The sequence below is a fragment of the Anabrus simplex genome, chromosome 1 (assembly GCF_040414725.1).
Source record: "Anabrus simplex isolate iqAnaSimp1 chromosome 1, ASM4041472v1, whole genome shotgun sequence".
Taxonomy (NCBI): Eukaryota; Metazoa; Arthropoda; class Insecta; order Orthoptera; family Tettigoniidae; genus Anabrus; species Anabrus simplex.
Genome location: NC_090265.1, coordinates 1,343,053,328 through 1,343,072,737, shown reverse-complemented (window position 1 = coordinate 1,343,072,737; position 19,410 = coordinate 1,343,053,328). Strand labels below are relative to the sequence as shown.

General features: G+C 40.9%; 1 protein-coding gene across 7 annotated transcripts in view; it reads left to right on the top strand.

Moving 5' to 3' along the window:
• The window catches only part of ClpX (Caseinolytic protease chaperone subunit), a 360,525-nt gene that overhangs the window by 319,205 nt on the left and 21,910 nt on the right, over window positions 1-19,410 (top strand). For all 7 annotated transcript variants that reach the window (XM_067137796.2, XM_067137795.2, XM_067137797.2 and 4 more), the window contains one exon: window positions 6,762-6,854. In XM_067137796.2, the coding sequence (XP_066993897.1) occupies window positions 6,762-6,854 (93 nt within the window). The remainder of the gene's footprint in view (window positions 1-6,761; window positions 6,855-19,410) is intronic.

The window sequence follows — 19,410 nt, the reverse complement described above, 5'->3', positions numbered from 1 at the left end:
CAGTAACCAGTAAAGGAGAGAGATTCTTTGTCATCAATATCCCACTCCAGTTGCCTGGGTGTGGTTAACAAGCCTCCTCCACTACTTTCTGTCCTTCCACTTTTCCTGCTCCATTACTTCCACCACATCCAATCCAGCTTCTCTAATGAATGAAAACCTACAACCTGTTTTCCCGTCATTGACTGGGTCAGGGATGTAATGAATGAATCATATATAGGCTATTAGTAGGATGAGTTCACCACTCCCAGAGTGATTTATTAATGACTGATAGATACTATGAAATGAAAATGGAAAGTGTTGCTGGAATGAAAGATGACAGGGGAAACCAGAGTACCCGGAGAAAAACCTGTCCCGCCTCTGCTTTGTCCAGCACAAATCTCACATGGAGTGAACCACTGGGCCCTCAGCTGAGTCCTGGCATTGCTTCCACTTACTTGTGCCAGGCTTCTCACTTTCAGCTATCCTATCCGACCACCCTTGGTCAACTCTTGTTCTTTTCCGACCCCGACGCTATTAGGTTTGCGAGGGCTAGGGAGTCTTTCATTTTCACGCCCTTCGTGGCCCTTGTCTTCCTTTGGCCGATATCTTCATTTTTTGAAGTGTCGGATCCCTTCCATTTTTCCATCTGATTAGTGTTATATAGAGGATGGTTGCCCAGTTGTAGTTCCTCTTAAAACAATAATCACCACCACCACCACATAGAGTGACCGGGATTTGAACCACGGTATCCAGCGGTGAGAGGCCGACGCGCTTATCCAGGAAACACATAGGAGCACTAATGTGGCAAGCTACGTGAACGGAAATTAGGTCAGCTTTCAAGCTCACTGCGGAATTGAGAACAATAATGTTATTAGTTCTACTAACTACTATGGTTTTCATAGATGCCGAGGTGCCAGAATTTCATCCTACAAGAGTTATTTTATGTACCGGTAGTTCTACAGACATGAGACTGGCATATTTGAGCACCTTCAAACACCGCCGGACTCGAACCCACCAACCCGAGCTCTACCATCTGAGCTAGTTACACATTTTCACCTTCACTCGCTTACATTAATTTTAAACATTTCCTGCCTTTATTTTGATGTACGCTTTATTATAACCGTATTCTTAAAGGGATGGGGGAGGGAAAGAGAGAGAAAGAGATCTTAGATCTACAGGCATGAGGGTGGCGTATTTGAGCACCTTCAAATACTGCTGGACTCGAACCCACCAACCTGAACCCTACCATCTGAGCTAGTCACACATTCTCAACTTCACTCGCTTAAATTAATTTTAACCCTTTCCTGCCTTTATTTTGATGTACGCATTACTATAACCGTGTTCTTAAAGGGAGAGGGAGAAAGAGAAAGAGATCTAGATTGTATAATTGATTGCACTTTCCATAAGTTCAAGGGTTTACTACCTAAGACCTATCTGTCCTTCCTTTTGCTTGGATATTGTTTTCTTCTTCTTTCTTCTATAAGCATATTGTACATACATACATTATACATATTTTCAGCTTGCAAATTGGTGTATCTCAAGCTTACCACATTAGAGAAACCCAGGACATGTACAGGGGCACTGATGAGTCAAACAACATTACCAGATTTTTATATATTTTATATATATATATTGGCTTAAATCACACTGATTGGAGACAGGTTGCAAGGCAAGAATGGGATAGGAAAGAGGACTAGGACTTAAATGAAAGGAAGTGATCATTGCCTTAATAAAGGTACAGCTACAGCATTACCCTGAAGTGAAAATGAGGGTTCCATGAAAAAAACCTTCAGATCTGCCGACTGTGGGGTTCGAATCCACTATCTCCCGAAAGCAAGCTCACAGCAATGTGATCAAACTGCACAGTCAATTCACTCAGTTTCTTGTGACGCATAATACCACATGGGCTTACTCTCTCTAAAATTACACAGTTTGGACTTCTACCATAGGACGGCCCACTTACCTGTTCTTCATTTCAGTTCTTCAATTATACATATATGTAATACATTATACATATATGTAAGAACATTATGTACCTTAATAAAAGATACTTCCTTAATCCATTTTCTGATTGGTGCAGGTATAACAAATCTATTTGGCAAGAAATACTTTTATATTGACATCATAAAGAAGTCATGTTGTCATAGCAATAACAATATGCAATGAAATAAATGAATCCTAAAAGATAAGAATAATTTACTATATTAAATATTAGTTTATTTACATTTTAAGGGGCATGTAATAATAATAATAATAATAATAATAATAATAATAATAACAATAACAACAACAACAACAACAACAACAACAGTATGCAGTAAAGAAATAAATATAATTTACAACATCAAGAGCCATTCCATGGTCACTGAATTACAGAGCAGGGGGTATGAATAAACAAACATAATAAACATGAGTACTGGTATTTAAAAAGCAAAAAGCAAAGTCATTTCCGTGCAAGCCATGTAGACCATTGGAAGGGTGGAAGGTAAAGACTTCCATTATCCATAACGTTGGCACTTGGTGGGGTAGAGTGGTTAGCTCTACATTCAGCATGAGCATTGGAACTTGCTCACTGACTTGAAGCTCGCTGACCCCAAGTTCATCCAGCCAGGTGACAATGAATTGTTAATAGGTGCAGAACATTTCTTTTCATTATTGAAACTTGGTTGCAGAACTCAATCACCAGATTATTCTATTCTTCAAAACACTGAACTAGGATGGATTGTCGCTGGACACTACCATCAGAGGAAAGAGAAATGTCTTACTCTAATCACATATTTCTTGAAGTCAGAGGACAGGTTAGACACCCAGGTACAAAGGTTCTGGAAAATAGAAGAGCTTACGTCGCCAGTCATGACAAGAGCAGAGAGAGCCACAGAAAGGTACATTAGAGAATTCAACTAGGGATGCTACAGGTAGATTTATAGTTCGCTTGCCCCTCAAGCAGAAATCTGAGGTTTTGGGAAACTCCTTCAATCATCCCATGTCAAGACATGGGAAAATCATTCAATCATGCCATGTCAAGACTTGGGAAACTCCTTCAATCATGCCATGTCAAGACTAACTCAACTAGAACAGCGTTTCAGTAGGCAGCCCTCACTTAAGCAGAGATGCCAACTGTTGAAGTGGATTATCAGTAAATCACCCTCCGCACCCCAGAGAATTTTCGAGATAAGTCCAAAGCATATGAGTAAACAACACAGTAAAGGTTTCCATCTATTCAGTACTGTGTTGTTTACTCATATGTTATTCTCAGTTCAATACGGACCAACAACATGAAATTTATAACCCTTAAAGTCCAAAGCATGCTCTTCCCTTCTCAATAATGACACCTACTTTGCCCTTCCCGACAGCAATCTATTTTAAAGTATATCATATTACACAATAACATTTGCATACTACCTCTTAATTCAGTGATAAAATCCCTTGTAACTCGTTTCGCACCCAGCAGCTGCTTTGCAAGGTAGGTTTTCTTCAAGCATATTTCCCCCTCTGATCACATTTTCATCTCCTGAACCATAAGCGATTCCAGTGTAGATGTCTTTAATGTAGGTCTCAATTCTTTCTATCAACTGTCCGGTACACTTAATATAGAAATACATTACTTAAGGATTTATAGCAGAGGAGAGCTTATGGGTAGCAAAAGGAAGTGACGATCGAGTAAGTATCGTTGTTGTCTTACAAGCACTGAAACTAGGAGAATTGAACAGAAATGCTCGAAAGGATTAAACATTTTTCCTTCTTTTCTTTTGTTTTTCCATAGAAAATTATTTTGTGTAAACGTCAGCTTTTCCGTAATAATTTCCCCTTTGACCATAATGCCGTAATCGTGAGGTGAAATCTGTAATAATTATGGACAATCTGTAATAATTGGTACCTCTACTTAAGCACGAGTTCTGTAATTTTCTTCATGAGTACGAGGCCATGGGGTATATGGTTAAGGTCAGGGATTAAAGGTGGAAGCTATTTTCTACCCCATCATCCAGTTTTTGAGCTTAGTAGCTCAACTACCAAAACGGGGATTGTATTTGATGCATCTGCTAAAACTTCTAACAATATTTCATTGAATGATATATTAATGGTTGGAACGACAGTACAAGAGGATCTTTACTCTATTATTCTAAGATTTAGAATGCATACTTTTGCCTTCACTGCAGATATTGCTAAAATGTATCGGCAAGTCATGGTTCATGTAGATGATAGGAAAGTTCAGCGGATTATCTGGAGGGAATCGCTTAGGGTCCCACCCTGTCACTATAAACTGACAGCTGTAATATATGGTACAGCAGCAGCATCCTACCTAGCTACCAGATGCCTGCAACAACTTGCTGAAGATGAAGAATCGAGGTTCCCCAGAGCAGCACGAGTTGTTTGCAGAGATTTTTATGTTGATGACCTAGGAAGCAGTTGTGACAATACACAGGATGCCCTTCAGTTGCAGTCTGAAATTATTAATTTACTAGAGAGTGGAGAATTTCACCTCAGGAAATGGTGTGCAAACCACCCAGCATTACTGGAAGCAGTTTTAGAAAAGGACAGGGAAACCCAGCTCCCTTTGTCTTGATGAAGGCACTAGCGTGAAATCTTTAGGCCTATTATGGCATCCAGTAACTGATAATTTTCTCATTTGTGGCAGTCTGTATTCAGACAGTCCCTATCATGCTGATATTCATGTAACTAAACGAAAGGTCCTATCTCTCATTGCATCAATAATTGATCCACTTGGGTTAGTCATTTCATTTTAAAATCTTACAAGAATAAAGTTATTTCATTTATAATTAAACTACAGAACGGGTCTTGGGAATCAACCCGAGAGGAGTCCATGTGACTCTGGGCAAACAAGTATGAAATGCGCAATATATTGGATTCAACAAGAGGATCCAGGTAGCCTCTTTCACTCTAACTCCAACACGTAACCTATAAGGGGTGTCCCCTGTTAAGCCGAGCAACCCAATGGAAGGTTGGGTAACCAATCCCAGTGGGAAACTGGGTCGTGAGCCAATCAGTGTTGGTGGACTCCAACAGCTTCAGCAGCGGATGAGGATTGTGAATCCCGACGGGAAGAGATTGTGGAGGAACTACCTTGGGAATACAAATCCACACGTCTGATCCCGCAACGGGCGATGTTGTGGTCAGCATCTGTACGCAGGTCAGGGTCGGCTGTTTAGATACGCTCCAGATATTATCAGTCTGGTTCTAATTGCGGTGTGGCCTTTGGGTTCCACTCCCATCTGAATAATTTCACACAAGATACCATGATGGGAAAATGAAAATTGGAAACTACCCCAGCTGGCACAATAGGGGGCCAGAAAAATTCTGGTCTAAGCAGGGCATCGGATTCTGGGGGCCCTACACCATCATGCTGGATCAGTCAGAGGATCCCCCACCCTGCAAACTGAGAACGAAGAAGAATCACTTCTTTTTCACCTTCAATGTCAACACCCTCCTTAGGATTGGGAAACAAATGGAACTGGTTAAAGTACTAGAAAAATATCAAATTAAGCTCCTAGCAGTCCAAGAAACAAGGTTTATTTCAGATGGGATTTTTTTCTTTACGTTGCACTAACACAGATAGGTCTTATGGTGACGATGGGATAGGAAAGGCCTAGGAATAGGAAGGAAGCGGCAGTGGCCTTAAGGTAAGCCCCAGCATTTGCCTGGTCTGAAGATGGGAAACCATGGAAAACCACCTTCAGGGCTGCCGATAGTGGGGCTCCAACCCACTATCTCCCGGATGCAAGCTCACAGCTGCGCAACTCTAACCGCACGGCCAACTCGCCCGGTCCTGACTATCTTGGGAAAAGCTTTCTTTGTTCACAAATCAGTAGTGGATACCATTATCGAATTTAAGTCATTATCTCCTACTCTGTCTTAACCTTGAGAAGTGGGAACAAATACTATGTGATCTTCAATGCCCTTACCCTATCAATGAGGACAACAAGAAAAACCCAGATAAAGTTGAGGAATTTTGGTCTCTTCTCGAAAGGGAACTGATGCTAGTGCCGGATCACCAAGTGACAATCTTAATGGGTGACTTTAACGCACAGATTGGAAGAGAACAAAAATTCAAGGGAATAGTTGGGAGATACTCAGGACACCAGAGAACCAACAAAATGGAGAAAGACTGATTGAAGCCTGCAATTCGTCCAACTTGAAAGTAATGTCCACAGGATTCAAGAAAGAATCAAGATGATGACATGGCGATCTCCAAACCCGAAATTAGGTGAATTTCAAATCGACCCTGTGGCAACTTCCAGCCCTCAAGAAATAATGAATGTCAGGGTTCAGAGAGGAGCTGCAAAAGGGAACGGCCACACAGGGCAAGAAAATTAAAGGTCTGGGAAACCTAATACTATCAGGATCAAAAGAAAAGTGTTGACCAAGGGAAGCAACGTCAGATTTGGCTGGCGGGTCCCGTGGTCACTACCCCACGCTCCTGAGTTGAGATCCCTTAGGGGTCTCCTTTTAATTGCCTCTTATGACAGGCAGCAGACACCATGAGTGTAATTCTACCATATATACCCACAGGGGGAGTTATAAAAATCAGTGACTAATAGTTAAGATAGTGATAAAGTGGTTGAGAGCATACATGAACAAATATCTCTGTGTCCAAACTGCTAGGTACAGCCACCATTGGTTGGGGGATTGCTTGAGCAGTAATGCATAATTTAATACTTAAATTGCACATGATTTCTACGCCTGTCTCAAGTCATTTGAGTACTTGGCCAGTCTTCTTTCATTAAAATTTGTTTGTATATTTTAAACATTTTTTTTCCTTTCAGGTTGATCTCACTTTTTCACCTGATGCTCTGGTAGCAATTGCAAGGCTTGCAATGGAACGTAAAACAGGAGCAAGAGGACTACGAGCCATTATGGTGAGTACTGTTAAGTAATTTTATTTTGTGCGGGCACTATGTTTAAGTAACGAAGTCATATAATTATAGGAAGATAAGAGCTTAACCATTTCACTACTGAGTTTTGATGACCAGGCAAACCCTTTGATCCGTTTTTTTTTTTTTTTTTTTAAGCACTTTTACAGATAAATAAGATAATGAATTGGAAATGAATGATGGTGAATGAAACTAAATAAGAAAGTGGAAGGAATCGGCTGTGGGCTATGGATGGGAACTGTCCCGGCATTTACGTGGGAGTGAAGAAAGGAAACCACAGAAAACCATTCTCATGACAGCTGACAGTGGGGTTCAAACCCGTTCGCCTCCTGAATGCAGAGCTTGGCTCTATAGCCGTAGCGTGTAACACGCATGGCTACTCCACTCAGTGATACTATTACTGAAATCTATATACAGTAGAACCTCGATAATTCAAAATCGGTTAGTTCAAAATCCCACCTAATTCGAAGAAGCTCACGTTCCTGGAAACATGAGATACAGTTTTGCATGTTATTTAAATTGTTTAATTCAAAGTACGGATAATTCGTAATTCGAAGTACAATGTCGGCCCCATTACCGAAATTCAGACTTTTAATTCGAAACTGCCGTTACATTTAAAAAATACAGTATGTTACAGAGTAATTTCAACTCGAAATTTATCCGCGTCATAATAGTACGCGTGTTTCGGAACGTGGATGGGTAGTTTTGCGCACTTACACTCACTTCGGTGGGTCTTCAGTGCGCTTCATGATTGCTAAGTTGAATGAAATTGAAATTCTTTTGTAGTCAACCTTTTACGGAACGCCGTAATATCACGCAACAGGCAGTGTACGGGAAAACAGGATCCGCGAACACTGGCGATGCCGACAGTTGAAAAAAAACGTGGCTTATATTATAAATAAGAAGGCACCGAACAATATTGTCATTGCCGACGAAACTGCATGGCTTTATTTTAATGCGAGCCCAAATGGTCTTATGGTTCTAAAGCAGAAAGTGCCTGCCGGGGAATCGTACAAGGATGGGGGATGGGGGTTACTGTATTGCGTTGCATAGAGATGTGGAATCTGATTCATTTAGAACAACCGATTCATTTGAAACGATTCACTAAAATGATTCGTTCATTTGAGTCGTTCATTGGATTCGTTCATTTGATTACCACGTGACGGAGAGCCGAAAACGAAACAATAGACTCAGATGAACCATTCCTTTTTAGAGGTTATAGTCGAAAAATGCTACACAACTGTCCGACTAATACTTCCTAAACTTAAGTAGCTACCATTCGAAACTATACGACAATCGAATTTGAAATTTATAGCAGATATGAACATTTTTGTGGCTATGTTCCACACGTTAGTTCAGAGTAGTTCACGAGAACGAGAACGGGAACCTTGAAGTAAACTTAATCTAAAATTTCACAACGAGCTGGAAATTGAGTGTATAACAGTTCCGTGAAGTGTGTGACTTAAAACGACGTGATAATTTCTTATTTTAAAAAAAAATATTTTTTCCTGTAAGGCTAGTAGGAGTATTTGACTTGTGAACCGGACTTTTAGTTCAGGTTAAATAAAAAATAACAGAGCCATTCTTCACAAGTTATCATTGATTCAAAAATGGTGGATATCCGATTTGGCGATATGAATCAGAACGAACAAGGAACCAATGAACGAGTTGCGGCTGCCATCTCTCAATTCACCTTTCGATTCATAATCGAGTCGTTTCATTTCTTTCACTGAATCATGATTCAGTCGTTCAGTGCAATGATTCGTTCATTATGAATCACTCGTTCAGAATCTCTCCATCTCTACGTTGCAATGCACATGGAAGCGAGGAACTTTATCCCCTCGTCATAGGAAAGTTCGATAAGCCACAATGTTTTAAGGGTGTCGGGCACTTTCCATGCCAGTACAAAGCATCTAAAAATGCAAACAGTACAGAAATCCAAAAAATAATGCATCTGCACAGGGGAACCAGCATAATTTATCCTCGTGTTTGAATCGTGTGATTTTTTTTTCTTTCGTTGCGTGAGGTTATGTTTGTCAGTGATTTATCCAAGTGCATTATTTGAACATTGTAAAAGCACCTTGTTGGATGCATTTCGGAAATAGTTTTTTTCCATAGCATTTGAAAGGTTTAAACTGTGAATAGAGGTGATTGCATGTATTAATGGGTCTTAGAATACTTTGTGACGTGGCAAGTGTTTACATTTCTGAAGTACGAGAGAAGTGCCAGTGGGAAATCGTACAAGGGTAGAGTCATAGGAAAGTTTGATTTTAAGGGTATCAGGTACTTTCTATGTGAATACAAGGCATCTAAAATGCATACAGGATAGTAGTAATCCAATGAATAAAGCACTTGCACATGGGAGCCAGCATGGATTTCTCCTCGTCTCTGAATCGTGCTTTTTTTTTTTCTTTTTTTCTTTCTTTCTTTCTTTCATTGCGGGAGGTTATGTTTGCCAGTGACATATCCAAGTGCATTATTTGAATACTGTAAATGCGCCTTCTTGGATACATTTTTGGAGTTCTTTTTTCATGGCATTTGAAAGGTATAAACTGTGAATCAAGGTTAACTGCATGCAGTAACGGGCCTTAGAATATTTTGTAATGCGGCAAGGGTTGGTACTTCTGAATTGCGAATTGGCGGTTAATTCGAAATCACGTAATTCGAAGTCCGATTTTTTAGTCCCAACGACTTTGAATTACCGAGGTTTTACTGGATATATAAAATAAGAGTTTTGTCTGTACATTGCTCAGAATTTGAAAATAATGGTATTTCTGTATCGGTCATGTCCATAGTAACAAGGAAATGCACTTTCTACTTTTCCATAATTTCTGTCTGTCTGTCTGTCTGTCTGTCTGTATGTATGTATGTATGTACACGCATCACGAGAAAACGGCTGAAGATAATTTAATGAAAATCAGTATGTGAAGTCGGAAGATGAGCCACTACAATCTAGGCTATAAACAATTTTACTCATGCTGAGTGAAATGATAGTTTAGGGGAAGGCCTAAAATTTAATTCTCAAATATTTATATTATTATTGGTCCTACTTAACTAAAGTTATATAGAATTAAATTTTCGATCATTTATGTCACACATTGTTAGCGTACCAGCTTTGAAAACACAGATATTCGTGAATTTGTATTTTTGTTGCCAAGTCCATACAAACGCCGAGCCACGAAAAAATGGGTTAACACAATTTAATGAAAGTCGGTATATAGAGTCGGGAAATAAGAAACTACAGTGTAAGTTATAAACAATTTTATTCGGCCTGTATGAAATTGTAGTTTAGGGGCAGGTGCCTAAAATTTAATTTTTAAATACCTATGTTATTGGTCCTATCGAAAAGTTACATACCGGTGACAAAAGTTATAGAGAATACAATTTCTGACCATTTATGTTTTATTCAATTTTACCGTACCGACTATGATAAGAGTGGTAGTTCAGAGTAGGAATAAAACGAAATGTGAAGGCCTACAATATTGAAAGCGCATAACATTGATCAACAATAACATTACATTGACCATTGTTTGTGGTGATGTTCTTTGTCTCTTATGCTGCCACTCAACTCCGATAGATGGGATTGCTGCTGCGTACTGAGTATAACAGCCTGACTGAATATTGGCGGGAAATAGCTGGGGAGTTAGGAAACTTTCTTCTTTAGCATGTCATTCCTCTGGTTCATACATTTTCTGATACCGCACTGCTGATAAGTAACTCACTGGTTCATCATAGTATTCCAGCTATTCGGTCCCTACTCTGATGCGCTGTTTTGGATGAGCAGTGTGCACTCTTAAGGCAGAGGCTCATTTAGTAGTAGTGGCGGCGGCGGTGGTGGTGGTGGTGGTGGTGGTGGTGGTGGTACCTGGTCTAGAATTACAATTTAGGTATATTCCAAATTATAGCACCACAATTCACTAAATAACTCAAAATTCAACCCTGATAAGAGCCGTTTCTTAAAAAGAGCTTCTTCCTCTTCACTTTTATTAAATTTTACATTCTTTTTGTTCAAAATTAGCAGTGAAGAGGGGGTTTCTCCTCTGGCTTGGAGGAAAAAATTGCCTTCAAGTCAGATTTTTCCGCTGCCAGTATAGTGAATTGAGATGTTCTGACTCATCGGGTACTCCTAGGAAACATATTAGTAGAAGAGCATAGTTTCTGCCCTGGGACTCTCTACTATTCGCCCCCCCCCCCTCCTCCTCCGAAAAAAGACTAAGAGTGTTCACGGATCACGGCTGTCTGCGGCCTGGTCATTCCAGCTCTGGAACTTTGGACAGTAAGATCGGCGGCGTAATACTGTTCGTTAAAAGTGAGAAAATGTGTGGTTTTTCATTTGACCGAGTATTTCATGCGAAATCATTGCTTTTACTCCCGCCATTCCTACTGACGTCATTGTAATGACCTAAGTTCATTTCAGCTGAGAAAACAACTAAGACAATCTTTCTGAGGATGTAAAAAGGCAGGTGGAGAGTGAGTGTCTGACATTATAATGGAATTCCCCAACCTGATTGTGACTGATGGTAGGCAAGCGGACCTACCATTACATTGAAAATTCCCTAACGCAGTCTTCATATGAGAAAAGACGTTTTGTGATTTATCTGTCGCGTTTCCAGGGTAACGTTAAGAGCTATGCAATTTAATACAGTCTTGCTCACAACGTGTACTCACCAGGCGAGTTGGCCGTGCGCGTAGAGGCGCGTGGCTGTGAGCTTGCATCCGGAAGATAGTAGGTTCGAATCCCACTATCGGCAGCCTTGAAGATGGTTTTCCGTGGTTTCCCATTTTCTCACCAGGCAAATGCTGGGGCTGTACCTTAATTAAGGCCACGGCCGCTTCCTTCCAACTCCTAGGCCTTTCCCATTCCATCGTCGCCATAAGACCTATCTGTGTCGGTGCGACGTAAAGCCCCTAGCAAAAAAGAAAAAAAAAAGTGTACTCGACCTAACCTACAATTCTGTATACAATGTAGAATTCCGTAGCGAAGCACGGGTACATCAGCTAGTATAATATAAAATTGTTGATCCAAGAAATGGTATTATCAAAATCATTAACATTTGGGAGGTAAAACAATAATTATCTGAGGCGGGGGTGACAATTCCGTATCAGATTTATCATTACTACTTTGCCTCACACTTTCTCGTAGTTCAATATTGTTATCTGTATATTCTCATCTTCATTATCAAAATATAGCTCTCCGAATTCACTATTTATGAGGAAACATTCAGTTTCCTTACCAACAAGAGATGACCGGGTGAGTTGGCCTTGCGGTTAGGAACGCGCAGCTGTGAACTCGCATCCAGGAGATAGTGGGTTCGAACCCCACTGTCGGTAGCCCTGAAGATGGTTTTCTGTGGTTTCCCATTTTCATACCAGGCATATGCTGGGGCTGTACCTTAATTAAGGCCACAGCCACTTCCTTCCCATTCCTAGGCCTTTTCTGTCCCATCGTCGCCATAAGACCTATCTGTGTCGCTGCGACATAAAGTAACTAGCAAAAAAATCAACAAGGAATGAATGTATACTTCAAGACGCCATGATGGCTACACGTTAGTGGAAAAGAGTTCCACTCCAAAGAAGCCGAAATAACATCAGATCATTTTCAAAAACATGAAATAGAGTGGTATATCTACCAAACAGAATTTCTTTGAGCATTTCCACACAAATTCAAAGCATGACACTATCCTGATCGGTGAAGTAGACACTGTATCAAAACGTATATGGACAATTTTGCCGGACGATGCACTGCATTCGATAACATATACGTATGGGTTTGGCATTGAATGGGTTAATAGAAACGCATAATAGGGTAAACAAGACAGTTCGGCTTCAGAAGTAAGAGCAGTAGGAACAGACAAGAAGAGACATGAAAACTGAAAAGGACAAAACTAATCTCCACATCTTTGTTCATTACTGTCTTCAAGTAGGCTTTCTCCTCATCAATCCCATTTCTTCAACATCCTTTTTTTTTCTCAATCCCTGGCAAACTTATTTCTGCTTCCCAGCTCCGTCTGGCGGGCAGGCATCAACACTCATTGAGGAGTCATTGTGACAGATCATCGATCTAGATGTGACAAGTGTGGAATAAGTAGAAAGGTGAATGGCCACAGGAAAAAGGAAGAGCCAAAAAGATAAAGATGAAGACTGGTGGTAAAAGACTAGGAAGACAGGACGAACACAAAAGGAGAAAGGAACCCATAGGTCAATAAAAGTAATGGAAAGGACCAAACAAGTGATGAATCAAGTTATTTGTGCTGGACAAAGCAAAGTGGGGATATCTGGATCTCAGATTCTCCCCATCAGTTTGAATATACTAACTCATGATTCATTTCTCATTGCATCAAAAGTGTAAAATGGACCTTGTTATCCTACACAATCCTGTTCCTTAATTCTAGCTGGAGCATTATTCTTGAATGGAATCAGGTTGAGTACGTTTATTGAAGTTTCAAAGAGTCATGTATAGAGAATGTATGAGGAATAAGCAAAGGAACACAAAATAGGATAAACAGAATTTGTATCTAAAATGAAATATATGTTGGAAATAGTTTAGGTAAGAAAAGAACTCCTCAAAAACAGCTAAAACTAGTAGAACATGGGACTCAAATTGAAAACTGCCTGATTTCTGTACAGATGTGGTGTAGGTCAGGATCATCCTGCTGCCGTATGTGGCAGTAGACAGTACTACCTGCGACTGTCTAGCCGAGGGTCTGGCGGCCAGTACTAAACCAGGAAAATTAAGGGAGAACCAACAGCTGCGGGCAGAGGAGTTTTCTCTTAGCAGGTTTGATGAAACCTGCGTGTAGGAAATGACACACAAATTTATCACAGATTTATCATTACTACTTTGCCTCACACTTTCTCGTAGTTCAATATTGTTATCTGTATATCCTCATCTTCATTATCAAAATATAGCTCTCCGAATTCACTATTTATGAGGAAACATTCAATTTCCTTACCAACAAGAGATGACCGGGTGAGTTGGCCTTGCGGTTAGGAACGCGCAGCTGTGAACTCGCATCCAGGAGATAGTGGGTTCGAACCCCACTGTCGGTAGCCCTGAAGATGGTTTTCTGTGGTTTCCCATTTTCATACCAGGCATATGCTGGGGCTGTACCTTAATTAAGGCCACAGCGACTGTGATAAGCCTGAAGTTAAATGGAATTATTCAAAGAAGAAAACTCCTGGACAGAAAAACAAATTCAAATTAGCAACATTAAATGCCGTAACCCTGACTGCTAAATGTGAGCAGCTTGTAGATCTCATGGAAAGAAGAAGGATTGATATCCTTGGACTGAGCGAAATGAAGTAGAAAGAGAAAGGAAATAAATTGCTGTGAAAAGGTTATAAACACTTTGGCATGGAACTGGGACAGAAACAAGGAATGTTGTGGCATTCATAATCTACAAGAACATCGATGCTATGGTTTATATCAAACTAGCTGATGTACCCGTGCTTCACTATGGGATTCTCAGAAAGACTGACTTTGTGGTTTTTCTAACTGAAATCAAGATAGGTCATTACAGAAACATGAGTAGGAATGAAGCGATTGAAAGCAGTGTTATCACCGGGCGAGTTGGCCGTGCGCGTAGAGGCGCGTGGCTGTGGGCTTGCATCCGGGAGATAGTAGGTTCGAATCCCATTATTGGCAGCCCTGAAAATGGTTTTCCGTGGTTTCCCATTTCCACAACAGGCAAATGCTGGGGCTGTACCTTAATTAAGGCCACGGCCGCTTCCTTCCAACTCCTAGGCCTTTCCTATCCCATCGTCGCCATAAGACCTATCTGTGTCGGCGCGACGTAAAGCCCCTAGCAAAAAAGAAAAAGCAATGTTATCATATAAAATATTCGATCAAATGAAAAACCGCACACTTTCTCACTTTTAACAAACAGTACTACGATGCCCATCTAACAGTCCAAAGTTCCAGAGCTGGAATAACCAGGTCGCAGACTGCCGTGAACACTCCTCTGTCATTATTCCATTAAATATGCACACCACTCATTCCCTTTAATGCCTCAGAGTAGGGATTGAATAGCTCGAATGCTATGATGAACAAGTGCGTTACGTACCAGTAATATCAGAAAATTTATGAACCAGAGGAACAGCATGCTAAAGAAGAAAGTTATCTAACTCCCCAGCTACTTCCCGCCAATATACAGGCAGGCTGTTACACTTGGTACGACCAGGCAAGTTGGCTGTGTGGTGTGCTGTGAGCTTGCATCCGGGAGATCGTGGATTTGAACCCATCTCTGAAAATGGTATTCCGTGGTTTCCCATTTTCACACCAGTCACACCAGGCTGTACCGTAATTAAAGCCAAGGCCGCTTCCTTCGCACCCCTATTCCTTTCCTATCCCATTGTCGCCATAAGACCTACCTGTGTCGGTGCGACGTAAAGCAAATTTTTAAAAACCTCAGTACGCTGCAGTAATTCTATCTATCGGAGATGAGTGGAAACAGAAGACAAAAAGCACATCACAACAAACAATGGTCAATGTAATGTTCTTGTTGATAAAGTTTGAGCTTTCTATATTGCAGGCCTTCACATTAGTTTTCTTTCGACTCTGTGATATTAGGGCGTCTTACAAAATTATTTATATCGTAGACTGTAGTTCCTTATTCTCAGACTTATCATATCGATTTTCACTAAATTCTGTTTACCCATTTTCTCGTGACTCGGCGCTGATATGGACTTAGTAACAAAAATCCAAATTCATGAATATCTCTGTGGTTATATGCAGTACGGTAACAATGTATAAGACATAGGTGATCCGAAATTAAATAACTTCTTACATAACTACTACTAACTTACAACATAACTAAAGTTATGTTAGTTATGCAGTATTTATTGATACGACCACTAATAACATACATTACATACATTATCATTATAGACTGTTATGCCTTTCAGCATTCAGTCTGCAAGCCTCTATGAATTTACTAAACGTTGCCACAATCCTCGATTTGCAACTAGTGTTGTGGCCTCATTTAGTTCTATACCTCTTATCTTTAAATCGTTAGAAACCGAGTCTAACCATTGTCGTCTGGGTCTACCTCTACTTCTCTTACCCTCCATAGCAGAGTCCATTATTCTCCTAGGTAACCTATCCTCCTCCATTCGCCTCACATGACCCCACCACCGAAGCCGGTTTATGCGTACAGCTTCATCCATCGAGTTCATTCCTAAATTAGCCTTTATTTCTTCATTCTGAGTGCCCTCCTGCCATTGTTCCCACCTCTTTGTACCAGCAATCATTCTTGCTACTTTCATGTCTGTTACTTCTAACTTATGAATAAGATATCCTGAGTCCACCCAGCTTTCGCTCCCGTAAAGCAAAGTTGGTCTGAAAACAGACCGATGTAAAGATAGTTTCGTCTGGGAGCTGACTTCCTTCTTACAGAATACAGTCGATCGCAGCTGCGAGCTCACTGCATTAGCTTTACAGCACCTTGATTCAATCTCACTTACTATATTACCATCCTGGGAGAACACACAACCTAAATACTTGAAATTATCGACCTGTTCTAGCTTTGTATCACCAATCTGACATTCAGTTCTGTTGAATTTCTTACCTACTGACATCAATTTAGTCTTCGAGAGGCTAATTTTCATACCATACTCATTGCACCTATTTTCAAGTTCCACGATATTAGACTGTAGGCTTTCGGCACAATCTGCCATTAAGACCAAGTCGTCAGCATAGGCCAGACTGCTTACTACATTTCCACCTAATTGAATCCCTCCCTGCCATTTTATACCTTTCAGCAGATGATCCATGTAAACTACAAACAGCAAAGGTGAAAGATTACAGCCTTGTCTAACCCCTGTAAGTACCCTGAACCAAGAACTCATTCTGCCATCAATTCTCACTGAAGCCCAATTGTCAACATAAATGCCTTTGATTGCTTTTAATAATCTGCCTTTAATTCCATAGTCCCCCAGTATGGCGAACATCTTTTCCCTCGGTACCCTGTCATATGCTTTCTCTAGATCTACGAAACATAAACACAACTGCCTATTCCTGTCGTAGCATTTTTCAATTACCTGGCGCATACTGAAAATCTGATCCTGACAGCCTCTCTGTGGTCTGAAACCACATTGGTTTTCATCCAACTTCCTTTCAACGACTGATCGCACCTTCCCTTCCAAGATGCCAGTGAATATTTTGCCTGGTATACTAATCAGTGAGATACCTCGATAGTTGTTGCAATCCTTCCTGTTCCCTTGCTTATAGATAGGGGCAATTACTGCTTTTGTCCAATCTGAAGGTACCTTACCAACACTCCACGCTAATTTTACTACTCTATGAAGCCATTTCATCCCTGCCTTCCCACTATACTTCACCATTTCAGGTCTAATTTCATCTATTCCTGCTGCTTTATGACAATGGAGTTTATTTACCATCCTTTCCACTTCCTCAAGCATAATTTCACCAACATCATTTTCCTCCTCCCCTTGAGCTTCGCTGTTCACAACACCACCAGGATGATTTCCTTTTACATTGAGAAGATGTTCAAAATATTCCCTCCACCTCTCCAGTGATTCCCTGGGATCTATTATGAGTTCACCTGAATTGCTCAAAACACTGTTCATTTCCTTTTTCCCTCCCTTGCTAAGATTCTTTATTACTGTCCAGAAAGGTTTCCCTGCTGCTTGACCTAGCCTTTCCAGGTTATTACCAAAATCTTCCCATGACTTCTTTTTGGATTCAACAATTATTTGTTTCGCTCTGTTTCTTTCAACTACATACAAATCCCTATCTGCCTCGGCCCTTGTTTGGAGCCATTTCTTATAAGCGTTCTTTTTACGTTTACGAGCTGCTCTCACTTCATCATTCCACCAAGATGTTTGCCTTTTCCCGTCTTTACTCACAGTTGTTCCAAGGCATTCCCTGGCTGTTTCTACTACAGCATCCCTATATGCCACCCATTCACTTTCTATATCCTGAACCTGCTTAATGTCTACTGTTCGAAACTTCTCACTAATCATATCCATGTACTTCCGTCTAATTTCCTCGTCCTGGAGATTTTCTACCCTTATTCGTTTGCAGACAGATTTCACTTTCTTACAGGCTTTTACCAATTCACGAATTTCACCGTCCATACCTTTCCAAATGAACATCTCTCTGATCTTTTCCCGGGTTTTAAAAATGCCTGAGTGCCCCCCTAATGGGGTCTCATGGTAGTATTTGAAGATCATAGGTACAAGAACAGCTGGAACCACAACTTTCATCTTTTGATCATGCCTCGACGGGCAATATAAAACACCATTCCTCAGTACATAAGGGACGACATGTTCGCCAGAAGAAAGAGTTTCCATGATAGGGGCCAGCGTCGGATCTTCACGTTGATATTTTTCAAGATCCCTAAACAACATGGGAGCATCCGTTAGTATGGCATTTACGCCAGCAGGTATGGACTCGGGAAGTGAAGACCTGTCTTCCTGTTCAGAGGTCTCTACATCATTGGAAAACATACGGCTTAGTCCGTTAGCCACAACATTTTCAGTTCCTCTTATATGCCTAACATCAAATTGGAAGGCAGAAATTCTGATGGCCCAGCGGGCTATGCGACCAGTGCGACGCGGCCTAGCTAAGACCCAACTTAAGCTTGGTTATCTGTCTCCAAGTCGAACTTGACATGTTCCAGATAGAGGCGGAACTTTTCTAGCGCAAATAAGACTGCCAAATCTTTAAGTTCATAAATGGAATACTTGGCTTCTTGAGCTGATAGTGTCCTAGATGCATAGGCGATGGATCGCCTTCCGAGTTCAGTCTCTTGAAGAAAGACTGCAGCCACCACCGGCGACGACGCGTCGGTTTGGACAATGAATTTCTTCGAGAAATCAGGCATAGCAAGGACAGGGGCGTTACAAAGCGCTAATTTGAGGTCTTCGAAAGCGGCTTGTTGAGAAGGTCCCCACTCAAATTTGACGCCTTTCCTACGGAGTAAGTTCAAGGTTGCCGCTCTATTAGCGAAGTTAGGAATAAATTTCCTGAAGAAATTCACCATGCCAATGAATCTGGCAATTCCTTTGATGTCCTTGGGAGGTTTGAAATCACAGAATTCTAGAATGATCTACTGCGACACCATCGGGTGACACAATATGCCCAAGAAATGACATACAAGGCTTAGCGAAAGCAACTTTAGATAACTTCACGGTTAACCCTGCCTTACGAAGGCGATTAAGGACCTCTTTCAGATGATCAAGATGTTCTTCAAAGGTCTCAGAAAATATGACGACATCATCAAGATAATGGTATAAGTACTCAAATTTGATGTCGGAGAAGACCCTGGGGACAGCTGCTCCCGTGGGGAGCCCGAAAGGCACACAGTTGTACTCATACAAGTTCCAATCCGTGGCAAAGGCTGTAAGGTGTTTGGATTCTTCAGCTAGGGGGATCTGATTATACGCCTGATTAAGGTCTAAGATGGTGAAGAACTTAGCTTTTCGAAACCATGAAAAACAAGAGTGAAGGTCAGGAAGGGGCACAGATTGTAACACCACCTTCCGATTTAAAGCCCTGTAGTCAATCACAGGCCTGAAG